The sequence below is a fragment of the Rhinatrema bivittatum genome, chromosome 1, assembly GCF_901001135.1.
Source record: "Rhinatrema bivittatum chromosome 1, aRhiBiv1.1, whole genome shotgun sequence".
In the NCBI taxonomy this organism is placed as follows: Eukaryota; Metazoa; Chordata; class Amphibia; order Gymnophiona; family Rhinatrematidae; genus Rhinatrema; species Rhinatrema bivittatum.
The window spans coordinates 293,364,023-293,376,242 of NC_042615.1; the positions used below are offsets into that span (position 1 = coordinate 293,364,023).

The following is a 12,220-nucleotide window of genomic DNA, read 5'->3' on the forward strand; positions in this document are numbered from 1 at the left end:
AAGCTGGCCAAAAGTTCCTGGAGGTCCAGCGGGGGTCAGGGAGCGATTTCCCGCCGCGAATCGTTTTCGTACGGAAAATGGCGCCGGCAGGAGATCGACTGCAGGAGGTCGTTCAGCGAGGGTTCCGGCGCCTCGCTGAACGACCTCCTGCAGTCGATCTCCTGCCGGCGCCATTTTCCGTACGAAAACGATTCGCGGCGGGAAATCGCTCCCTGACCCCCGCTGGACCTCCAGGAACTTTTGGCCAGCTTGGGGGGGCCTCCTGACCCCCACAAGACTTGCCAAAAGTCCAGCGGGGGTCCGGAAGGACCTCCTGCCGTCCAATCGTGTTCGTCTATGGCCGCCGCCATTTTTCGGCGCCATTTTGGAAAATGGCGCCAGCCGAAGACAACAAGATTCAGTAGCAGGAGCCCGTTCCGGACCGCTGCCGTTCCGGACCGCCGCTGGACCCGCAGGTTATTTAAGTCATTTGGGGGGGGGGGTTCGGGAGGGTGGGGGATTTAATTTAAAGGGTCGGGGGTGGGTTTTAGGGGGTTTTAATGTGCCGGTTTTGCGATTTTACATTTTTTCGATTTTTTACGATTTTTCACGATTTTTCACGATATTTTACCCCCCCAAACGGCAACAATACGATTCCCTCCCCCTCCCAGCCGAAATTGATCGTTAAGACGATCGAGGACACGATTCACATCTCTACTGCCTAAGCATGTCATCTAGAGAAAGGAAGTAGGAGAAACCACTGAGGAGAGAAAATGGTGAAAACAAAAAGCAAAAATAGTCTTATTAACTATGGAAAGAAGAAGGTTTTACAATACGCTGTGTTTAATGGAATTGTGAATGTTGGTCTTTACCTAGGTGAACTACTGAATACAATGGAATGTATAAATAAAACTTCGATCACAGAATTCATTCTCCTAGGGCTTCCGAATCAGCTCGAAATGCAGATTTTACTCTTTGTGATATTTTGCATAATTTACACAATTACCTTGCTTGGAAACAGTCTGATAATCATGATAATTAGAGTGGATCCTCGCCTACACACTCCTATGTACTTCTTCCTCAGTAACCTGTCCTTCCTGGATATTTGCTACTCATCAAGCATTGTTCCCAAAATGTTGAACAACTTTTTATCGAATGAAAGAACAATTTCTTTTCCATCATGCATAACTCAAATGTATATTGCTAATTCTCTAGGTGGCACAGAGTGTTTCCTCCTTGCCATCATGTCATTTGACCGTTATGTAGCAATATGTAATCCCTTACGTTACACAGTCATTATGAACAAGAAAGTGTGTATTCAGGTAGCTGCCGGATCGTGGATATGTGGTTTCCTGGATTCATTCGTGCATACTATTTTTGTGCTGAAATTACCTTTCCGTGGCCCTAATGTAATTAACCATTTCCTGTGTGAAGTCCCAGCAGTGTTAAATCTTGCATGTGCAGATATTTCCATGAATAAGATTGTAATTTTTGCATGTGCTATAGTAGTAGTTCTGATCCCATTTCTTTTAATTCTAATCTCTTATGTTCACATTATCTCTACTGTGTTGAAGATTCGTTCTGCTGAGGGAAGGCATAAAGCATTTTCTACCTGTGCATCCCACCTAATTGTGGTTACCTTTTCATATGGAACTATTATATTTATGTACATGAGACCCAGATCAAGTCACTCACAGGACCAAGACAAAATGGCTACTCTCTTCTATAGCGTTATAACTCCATTATTAAATCCCATGATCTATAGCCTAAGAAACCAGGAAGTGAAGGGAGCATTGAGAAAAGCTGCTGAAAGACACAGAAGCATTAAAAAATCTTAACATGGTTATTCTACTATATTGATTGCACACACTTATGGATTATCATTTGTATTATTTATTGACTAAAATTATTGACTTTTGTGTGACATATTATTAAAACCAATGAGGATAACATTCAAACTACTCTACATGGCCCCATATAAGCATATATATGGTTACATGGAAATCTATTACAGTAACTATTTTATAACATGCTCATATCAGGCTTGCACAGATTATAAAATATTGGATTTCTACTCCTCAAGATATGCATGTATGCGTGTTATGTTTGAATATCTGCAATGTATTGAAAGCACATTATTTTCCTACTTATTTTTAAACATATATGTGTACATTTTACATGCAGAAAAAAATAACTTGCTCACCTAAAACCCTGGTTTGTATGCAGAAATCAAAATATTTTAAAATATACATGCAAAATTGAAATCAACAGTTTGCCGATACCTCCACCAGTTCATCAAGAAACTCATAGTACTTCACCCTGAACTCCCCCCAGTTCACTCAGAGCTCCCACCCAACAACAGCAAACAAGAGATGAGTCTGATACCATTTGCCTAGGTAATTATCAAATGTTAAATTGCTCAAATAAGTTGCCTAATGTATTTGCATCTCTTATAGCATAGCAACTTATGTGCATACCTCTTGCCCTGTCCCGGAATGCCCCTAGATCACCCTTTTTAGTGCAGGTAAATGTGCATGCAAATTAAAAAATATTTGCATATTTTTCAAGTTTATAAAATAGCATGTATGTGAGTACAAGCCACTAATGCACATATTGCTAATTTTATGTACATAACTCCTTTGAAAATTCCCTCCAATATGTATGTATATGTTTTTGAAATATAGTAACTATAAAGTAGAGCGTGGATAGGAAGCAGCGCAATACTACTATTGTTTTTGAAATGATACTAAACATTCTACAATTTTCAGTAACTGTAGAGTTATGTACGTAATTTCAAGCATGCACAAAACCAACCTGATTTTCAAATTATAAGACAAACTTACAAGGCAGCTTTGAAGACTAAGCTGCTATGAGGTCCATATTCAACACCTGCTGAGTGGGTAAGATAACCAGGTAACTTTTCTTGGTTATCTTTATCTGGATGGAGCCCCCTTTTTGTAGGTATGAAGACAAAGGGGCACACTTTATACCTGGGTGTAGTCCATTCACAGTCCCATTAAAGTCTGGCATGGATTCTCCAAAAGGGGGGCAGGATAGACCTTCAATGCCCAAGGCATACGTGCAAATTTTCAAAGGGCAGCGCTTGCAGAAAAATTGGGACTTATGTGTGTGGCTGGGCCTTGTGCGCACTGCGCGAATTTTCAAAAGGGCCCGGCTATGCGCATAAGTCCCGATACGCGCACAAGTGCCAGGACCTGAAAAAGGGGTGGGCGGGGAGAAGCAGGGCAGGCAGGAAGGGCGGGCCGGGAAAGTGCCATTAGCTGCTGTCCCGGGGACACACACGCCGGAAGCTGGCCGCACATGGACACACGCTCCTTTTAAAATAGACCCCATAGTGTAAATTTCTTTCCGTGGATGTTCTCTTTACTCTGTGTCTCTGTAACTTCCCTGTACTAATAAACTGGCTGGATGTACAAGTGGTTTTCCAAAAGTAAACGTTTATTATTCAGCTTATTCACTGGAAACTAATAGAAAGTAAATTTTCTTATTGTCACATTCATAATGACATCAATAAATCAAATCCAAACTGATCTGCAGCTGTGGTCCATTAACCTATTACCAGGAGTCCCCTTTTATTCCTGTGAGTGGAATATAAGGCTGCCTGGGTTACACTGGAATGGATTCTCCTATCCCTTAAGGATCTTCCTTGTAAATACCTGGGGTCCACTGCTTTATTCTTCTTTCTCCAATTTCTCTCTGATCTGGATGAAACTCCAGTGTGGGGCCTCAATTTCCTCCTCTCTCCTCCATCTCTGGATTCCAGAGGAAACTTACCGTTACAGCAACCTCCATCGGGGATATTGTGGCAAGATGGAACGTTCCTCTGCTCTACACTGCTTGGTCCTAACCACTAGATCAAAGTCTCTTGGAGATTCCACTGGGGTCTGTACATGGATATTCTAGATAAAAGTGCCACTGAATCACTGAATATCTGTCCTAAAATTAACCAAGTTTTCTGGCTGTCTTTACGTCTGTTATGTGGCCAACCAGATTTACCTGGCTAACTTTGCCTGGCCAGTGCTGAATATCAATATATTGACTGGCTAAAGTTAAACACCACCCCAGGAATGTACACTGCGCTGCCTCTTTTTATCTGGCTAAGTTTTGTGCAGGAATCAACTTGCCCAGGCAAAATTTAGCCAGTCAGTGAGGGGTTAATAATATTAGCCATGACGATTTGTCCAGTTAACTCAAAAATGTATCCAGGCAAAACTTTTGAATTTGGAACCAGCTAAAATTTAGCTGACTATAAAGAGGGAAGGCAGGGGGTATTCTGGAAGCATTCCCTAAATGTACCTAGATAGTGCTGATATTGGTTACTACACAGCTAAACTTACCTAGATAGGTCAGGTCAGGTAAATCACTGTCCAGCTGTTATCTGGGTAACTTAACCAGGGAAGTCCCACTGAATATCCCACTTAAAACTGTCTGGGTCACTTTATCCAGGTAACTTGCTTCTGCCCACACAAGTGAATATGGACGACTATTGGCTCAATTCACCTAAATTATTGCTGACCTCTGGTTGGTGAATAGAGACATGCTGAAAGCGTGTTCAGGGCTCAATAGCTGGTTTAGTAGGACTAATCCAGCTATCTAGCAGGCCTCTGAAAATCAGCAGTCTCTAGATAGCTGGATAAGTCACTTATCCTGCTATCTTTTATCTGGTCAATTTATTGGCGGGCAGTGGGCAGATCTGGGCAGCGCTACTTACCCATATAACTTATCCAGCTAAGTGGTGATATTCAGCCTTAACCGGATAAGTTATGTGGGTAAGTTATACCTGCCAATGAGCAGGTTTAACTCAGTTGGGTATAATTTATCCACCTAAGTAGTGGCTTGAAAGTAGATATTCAGCTAAGTTATTTGAAAGGCCATCTTTCAATTTTGGGCCCATAGAATATAATAGCAGGCTTATCTACAGTTGTGGGCAAAGGTTTAGGCACCCTGGTCTCAATGAATAGCCAAGTCAAAGAAATTGACACAACTCTACATGGTACAAAGTTAAACACAAAGAATAAAAAAACTAAAGATGAGAACTTCCAAAAATACATTAATGTGTCTCTATAACACCAAATCTTCCCCACTGGGATCAAAACAACTGCATGTAAAATAGAGTGAATCTGGTATTATTAACAATGGTACACTAGATGGTCATCAAATTCACTGATAAGGCACTCTTACTATAATTATCTACCAGAAATAACAATCAAAATTATTTTCTTTAGAACTGTATCTACAAATATGAAAGTCTATCAAAATGGCCATATATATCCAAATTCAATATGTAAAGTCACTTACCTGAAGCAGTGCCAGAGGAGGTGTGACAAAGTGAAGAGGTTTCAACACTAATGTCCAGAAAACATCTTTTATTAGTGAGATGAATTACTGTAGCTCATAGAGCAAACAGACAGGCCGATTAAAAAAAAAAACTGTGAAGAGCTGGCACTCCGAGGTGAGCACCCGCTCTCTCAACATGCGCCCAGGAATCTCTCCTGGGCACGCGATTCAGTATTTAAATTAGTGCCAGTGCTAATAAGGAGGCGCTAGGGACACTAGAGTGACCCTAGCGCCTCATTGGCGGAAGTGGCGGCTGTCAGCGGGTCTGACAACCGACGCTTAATTTTACCGGCATTGGTTGTCGAACCCGCTGACAGCCACGGGTTCAGAAAACGGACGCCGGCAAAATTGAGCATCCATTTTCCAACCTGCGGGCAGAATTTTTTTTTTAAAGAAGTTTTTTATTTTTTTTTTATTTTTGGGGCCTCCGACTTAATATTGCTATGATATTAAGTCGGAGGGTGTACAGAAAAGCAGTTTTTTTCTGCTTTTCTGTACACTTGCCCAGTGCCGTCTGAAATTAACGCCTGCCTTTGGGCAGGCGTTAATTTCTGAGAGTAAAATGTGCAACTTGGCCATACATTTTACTTTCTGTATTTCAGGTGATTATCTAATAGGCTCATCAACATGCATTTGCATGTGATGAATGCTATTAGTTTCGGCGGGTGGGGGGGTTGGCCGCACGTTTTCCACACGCTATTACCCCTTACAGTATAAGGGGTAATAATAGTGCATCAAAAACGCGCAGCCAAATGAGGGCTAAACGGTGTGCTCGGCCAAGCGCCCCGTTCTGTATTAGCCTGAGAGTAAGTCTTCTCATAGAAACATAGAAACATAGAAATGACGGCAGAAGAAGACAAAACGGCCCATCCAGTCTGCCCAGCAAGCTTCACACATTTTTTTTTCTCATACTTATCTGTTTCTCTTAGCTCTTTGGTTCTATTTCCCTTCCACCCCCACCATTAATGTAGAGAGCAGTGATGGAGCTGCAACCAAGTGAAATATCAAGCTTGATTAGTTACGGGTAGTAGGGGAAGTAACTGCCGCAATAAGCAAGCTACACCCATGCTTATTTGTTTTACCCAGACTGTGTTATTCAGCCCTTATTGGTTGTTTTTCTTCTCCCCTGCTGTTGAAGCAGGGAGCTATGCTGGATATGCGTGTAGTATCAGTTTTTCTTCTCCCCTGCCGTTGAAGCAGAGAGCTATGCTGGATATGTGTGAAGTATCAGTTTTTCTTCTCCCCTGCCGTTGAAGCAGGATATGCATTGAAAGTGAAGTATCAGGCTTATTTGGTTTGGAGTAGTAACCGCCGTAACAAGCCAGCTACTCCCCGCTTTGTGAGTGCGAATCCTTTTTTCTTCTCCCCTGCCGTTGAAGCAGAGAGCTATGCTGGATATGCGTGAAGTATCAGTTTTTCTTCTCCCCTGCCGTTGAAGCAGAGAGCTATGCTGGATATGCGTGAAGTATCAGTTTTTCTTCTCCCCTGCCGTTGAAGCAGAGAGCTATGTTGGATATGCATTGAAAGTGAAGTATCAGGCTTATTTGGTTTGGGGTAGTAAAGATGAGCTGGTAGATGTGGTGTATTTGGATTTTCAGAAGGTGTTTCTTAGAAACCTCATGAGAGGCTTCTAAGCAAACTAAAAAGTCATGGGACAGGAGGTGATGTCCTTTCGTGGATTGCAAACTAGTTAAAAGGCAGGAAACAGAGAGTATGATTAAATGGTCAGTTTTTTCAGTGGAAAAAAGTGAACAATGGAGTGCCTCAGGGACCGGTACTTTTCAATACATTTATAAATGATCTGGAAATGGCTGCGACGAGTGAAATGATTAAATTTGCAGATGACACAAAATACTCAGAGTAGTTAAATCACATTCGGTTATGATAAATTGCAGGAAGACCTTGTGAGACTGGAAGATTGGGTGTCCAAATGTCAGATGAAATTTAATGTGGATAAGAGCAAGGTGATGCGTATAGGGAAAAATAACCCTTGCTGTAGTTGCATGATGTTAGGTTCCATATTAAGAGCTATTACCCAGGAAAAAGATTTAGGCATCATAGTGGATAATACATTGAAATCGTCGGCTATGGCAATCAAAAAACGCAAACAGAATGTTAGGAATTATTAGGAAGGCAATGGTGAATTAAAACAGAGAATGTCTTAATGCCTCTGCATTGTTCCATGATGAGACCACACCGTAAGTACTGTGTGCAATTATGGTTGCCACAGCTTATAAAATATATAGTTGTACTGGAGAAAGTACAGAGAAGGGCGACCAAAATGATAAAGGGGATGGAATGGCTCCCCTATGAGGAAAGGCTAAAGAGGTTAGGGCAATTCAGCTTGGAGAAGAGCCAGCTGAATGGGGGGGGGGGGGGGGGGTTAAACTATTTGTAATCATTTATTAGAAAACTGGACACTTTTTATTCCAATATTGATTAGTGTTACATAATTTGATCCAAGATAGATTTGAATTTTTCTTATAATATATGGCCCGTCTAGACTGTATAAATACACTAAAATTCAGCCCTGATTATATTGTGAGATAATCGACATAAACCTATACTAAAGGGACCCATTGCAATATTAAAATAAAAACTGTATTGACCAACTGGAGGATAAACTACATTGGCATAGACTGATTACAAGATAAAGAAATCAGATTGCATGGCTTTGCTAGCAAAATTAAAAGACATTAAATATTAAATCTGAATCTACCTAAAATTATTTTGAATACCCATGCTAATATCTGACACCCGAGCTCTGAACATGAACTTGATTAGATGTGATTTGTTCTAATCAAGAAACAGTCATGGTTTCTCCTGCAGTGCTGGGCAGCTTCACTGTACCCTGATTCTGCCAGCAATAATGCCTCCCCACCAGCAGGAGTCCGCAATGAGCCTTGCCATTACCTTGATGCCTCTTCATGGAGTCACCCTGGGCTCTCTGACCTGACCACTCTTGTCTTTTTTCCATGCCTTGTGGCCTCTGGGCCTGTTCTTACTTTGTACCTTGCCTTGCAGTCTACTCAGGATTTTCCTGCCTGTCCAGCCAAGTCTCATCTGGCCTGTCCAGCCTTGCAGTCCTGTACCACTCTTGTGGGGGTATATCCTTATTCCAGCCTAGCAGCCCATGACACAGCTTTAATAATTTCACATTACTAGGTATTTTTCAACAGCATTGCCAAAACCAGAAGCTGACATTAAGTATGACTCACCACACATCTCTTGCTGTCAAAGAAGCCAATGGAAAAAGTCAAGATTAGCACTTTACCCATTATCCCATCATAGACCAAGAAGCAAATGACTGTTAACCTCAGAAATCTGGTCAATTGTTCCTGCAATGATTCTACAACCTACATCTTGCATCCAGCTTCACAGTCCCAAAGATTCGACCACTGGCTGCATGCCAAAAACAGTTGCTCTGACACTGCATTTCCTCTTATGAATAGATCCAGGGCTTCTTATGAATAGGTGTGGACTCTGGTTTGAACCTACGATAGATGATACACACCTAACCCCACTAAATGGTTCTTAAGATGGATAGGCCCAGAAATCCTTTATCTGCTGAATTATTCATTCTTCAATTCTACTTGAAAGGATCCATCAGAGTCCTATAACAGACATGAGCTTGCCTGCTATGCCTGATAGGGGCTGTTTCTGTTCTTCTGCAGAAGATGTGGTTAACCACCACTCTTTTTCATCCTGATTCACAGTGATGTCTGTTCCTGAAAGAAATGTTTTCCTGATCTTACCAGCTGCTGAACTTCTCTGCTGATCCAGAATACCTCATCCTCAGAATGGACTCTGACTAACTCTTGAACTGTCTCACTTCCTTAACCTGCAATTGAATTGCCTTTACCTTATTAAAGTTTAATCTAACAAAAGCTTCATCCTTCTTCCTGACTGAAAGAACTACAACCTATGCCAAGTATTTTTCCAATCTACAAGTGGCACTATCAATGGTGCTTCCACCTGACAGCCAACTAGTTTCCTGCGATTTGTATTTATATAGAGACATTCTCAACAATCAACTACAAGAGTTTGGTCCTACTTCAGTTCATCTACTCTGACTTCACTCCTGCATTTGGAAATTTTCATTTCCTGATTCTACTTGTTCATTTACCTCTCATGCCTTGCTGGCCATCAGTATCAGAGGACTCAACCCGAAGGAAAGGTGGTTGGCAGAGATGGAAGTTGCTAAAGTTCCTGCTTCCATTATTATCAGCCTTAATTCACCTTTTCCAAGATTCTACGCTGTTCACTCCTGGAGAACTTACTGACAACAATCATCACAATGGTCTATTAATTCCAATCCTAGAACTTTGACAAGGCAACGTTTCAATTTATATTTCTATGGACATCTCCTAACAGTTATTATCCCCTGGCTTCACAAATCATCATCTGCTTTAAAATTTCCTAACTCCGCTGAACATCATTTCATCCAACCATTTCATCCAAGTCCATATTGATTTTGCCAATCTGCTTCATCCTAACTTAGTTATATAATTTATATGGAAGTCCCAAATCATAGAAATTATCTTCAAGGGAATTGGCAAATGTACCCCATTCAGAAAATGGATAAATAACTTTAAAAGCTACAGGTGATTTCTATCTTTCAAAGATCTTTTAAAAGACTGTGATTTTCTACCACCTCTGAAGTACATGTTTTTCTCTGCCTATCACTCTTCTCCTCCTTTTCACCTCCTTTATTTATCCGTTATTTATATAAAACTTGATTATTTGACTGTTTACGTAATGTATTAACTGTTATATGTAAAATTTGTTGCTACTCTTGTTTTTCTGTAGAACATGTTATATGTAAAGCCTGTTGCTAATTTATTGTTCACTGTGAACCGAGGTGATGTAGAAATATACGTACCGCGGTATATAAGAATCTATAAATAAATAAATAAAATAAAAATACATCATTTTTATCTTTCTTGTCCATTGTTATGTTAATGCCTCCATGGGGTTTTTTTTTGCTTCTAGATATCCAACCTCATCATCAAGTGAAATAATAAAATCCAGTTGGTACAAATATTTAACTAGTGAAAAATTTCTCCTCCATAGCAAAGCAAAAAGTCAATGAAACAAGCAAAAGATTGATAAAACCTTGACAAGAAGTTTCCTTATTTGTTAGTGTGATTATGGTTATGGATAACAAAATAAGGACTGAAAGAACTCTCCTTTCATGAAGAGTTTATTTGTCTGATTGCATATGGACTTAATTTAAGGTGTTTTAGGGTATGTGTGTTGGAGTCATTTTTTGTTACCTTCGCTGAGGAAGTATTAGAGGTTAGGCTGTATGGATTCAGAGCTCTCACCCAGACACAGACTAGTTTGAAGGCCACAGGCCAACCTCTCAGTGAACTCCTATTTACTGTTTTGCACTGTGAAATGCTTATGAACAAGCCAAGAGTCTGTTTAGTTAGTTATTCAATAGGTCTATGATGGGAAAGCAAGCAATTAACTTATACTAAAACCTGAGAGAGAGTGAAGGCCATACAGCTGTACCTGAGATTGATAAGAACTTAGAGGGAGGGAACATTGCTGCTTTTCTCAATAATTTTAGTGTATAAGGAATAATAACTGCAAGAGAGAGAGAGGGAAAGTGCACTTCTGGATGTGATAGCACAGGCTGATCCTTTGGAAGCATGTGAGATATATATATTAGGGATGTGAATCGTTTTTTGACGATTTAAAATATCGTCCGATATATTTTAAATCGTCAAAAATCGTTAGGGCCACGATACAATACCAATTCCCCCGATTTATCGTCAAAAAATCGTAAATCGGGGGAAGGGGGAGGGCAGGAAAACCGGCACACTAAAACACCCTAAAACCCACCCCCGACCCTTTAAATTAAATCCCCCACCCTCCCGAACCCCCCCCCCAAATGCCTTAAATTACCTGGGGGTCCAGCGGCACAGTAAAACACGGCACACTAAAACCCCCTAAAACCCACCCCGACCCTTTAAATTAAATCCCCCACCCTCCCGAACCCCCCCCCCAAATGCCTTAAATTACCTGGGGGTCCGTAGCCTTAAATTACCTCCGTAGCGGCGGTCCGTAGCTAAATCAGGGGAAGGGGGAGAGCAGGAAAAGCGGCACACTAAATCGTGTAGTCTTCAGCCGGTGCCATTTTGCAAAATGGCCGCCGCAAAATGGCGGCGGCCGTAGACCAAAACAATTCGACGCAGGAGGTTGTTCCGGACCCCCGCTGGACTTTTGGCAAGTCTTGTGGGGGTCAGGAGGCCCCCCCAAGCTGGCCAAAAATTCCTGGGGGTCCAGCGGGGGTCCGGGAGCGATTTCCTGCCGCAAATCGTTTTCCGTACGGAAAATGGCGCCGGCAGGAGATCGACTGCAGGAGGTCGTTCAGCGGGGGTCCGGAACCCTCGCTGAACGACCTCCTGTGGGGGTCCGGAACCCTCGCTGAACGACCTCCTGCAGTCGATCTCCTGCCGGCGCCATTTTCCGTACGGAAAACGATTCGCGGCAGGAAATCGCTCCCGGACCCCTGCTGGACCCCCAGGAACTTTTGGCCAGCTTGGGGGGGCCTCCTGACCCCCACAAGACTTGCCAAAAGTCCAGCGGGGGTCCGGAACGACCTCCTGCGTCGAATCGTTTTGGTCTATGGCCGCCGCCATTTTGCGGCGGCCATTTTGCAAAATGGCGCCGGCTGAAGACTACACGATTTAGTGTGCCACTTTTCCTGCTCTCCCCCTTCCCCCGATTTAGCTACGGACCGCCGCTACGGAGGTAATTTAAGGCTACAGACCCCCAGGTAATTTAAGGCATTTGGGGGGGGGGGGTTCGGGGGGGTGGGGGGATTTAATTTAAAGGGTCGGGGGTGGGTTTTAGGGGGTTTTAGTGTGCCGTG

The 12,220-nt window shown here is 42.2% G+C and overlaps 1 protein-coding gene across 1 annotated transcript; it reads left to right on the forward strand.

Moving 5' to 3' along the window:
• Window positions 1–869: 869 nt before the first annotated feature.
• Window positions 870–1,817, forward strand: LOC115095008 (olfactory receptor 2D3-like). Its single transcript, XM_029608163.1, has one exon. The coding sequence runs from the start codon at window positions 873–875 to the stop codon at window positions 1,815–1,817; it is 945 nt and encodes a 314-aa protein (XP_029464023.1). The 5' UTR covers window positions 870–872.
• Window positions 1,818–12,220: the final 10,403 nt, after the last annotated feature.

What these genes read in the sequence shown, in the direction of transcription:
- LOC115095008 (XM_029608163.1), top strand. Translation starts at nt 873, where the DNA reads ATGGAATGTATAAATAAAACTTCGATCACAGAATTCATTCTCCTAGGG.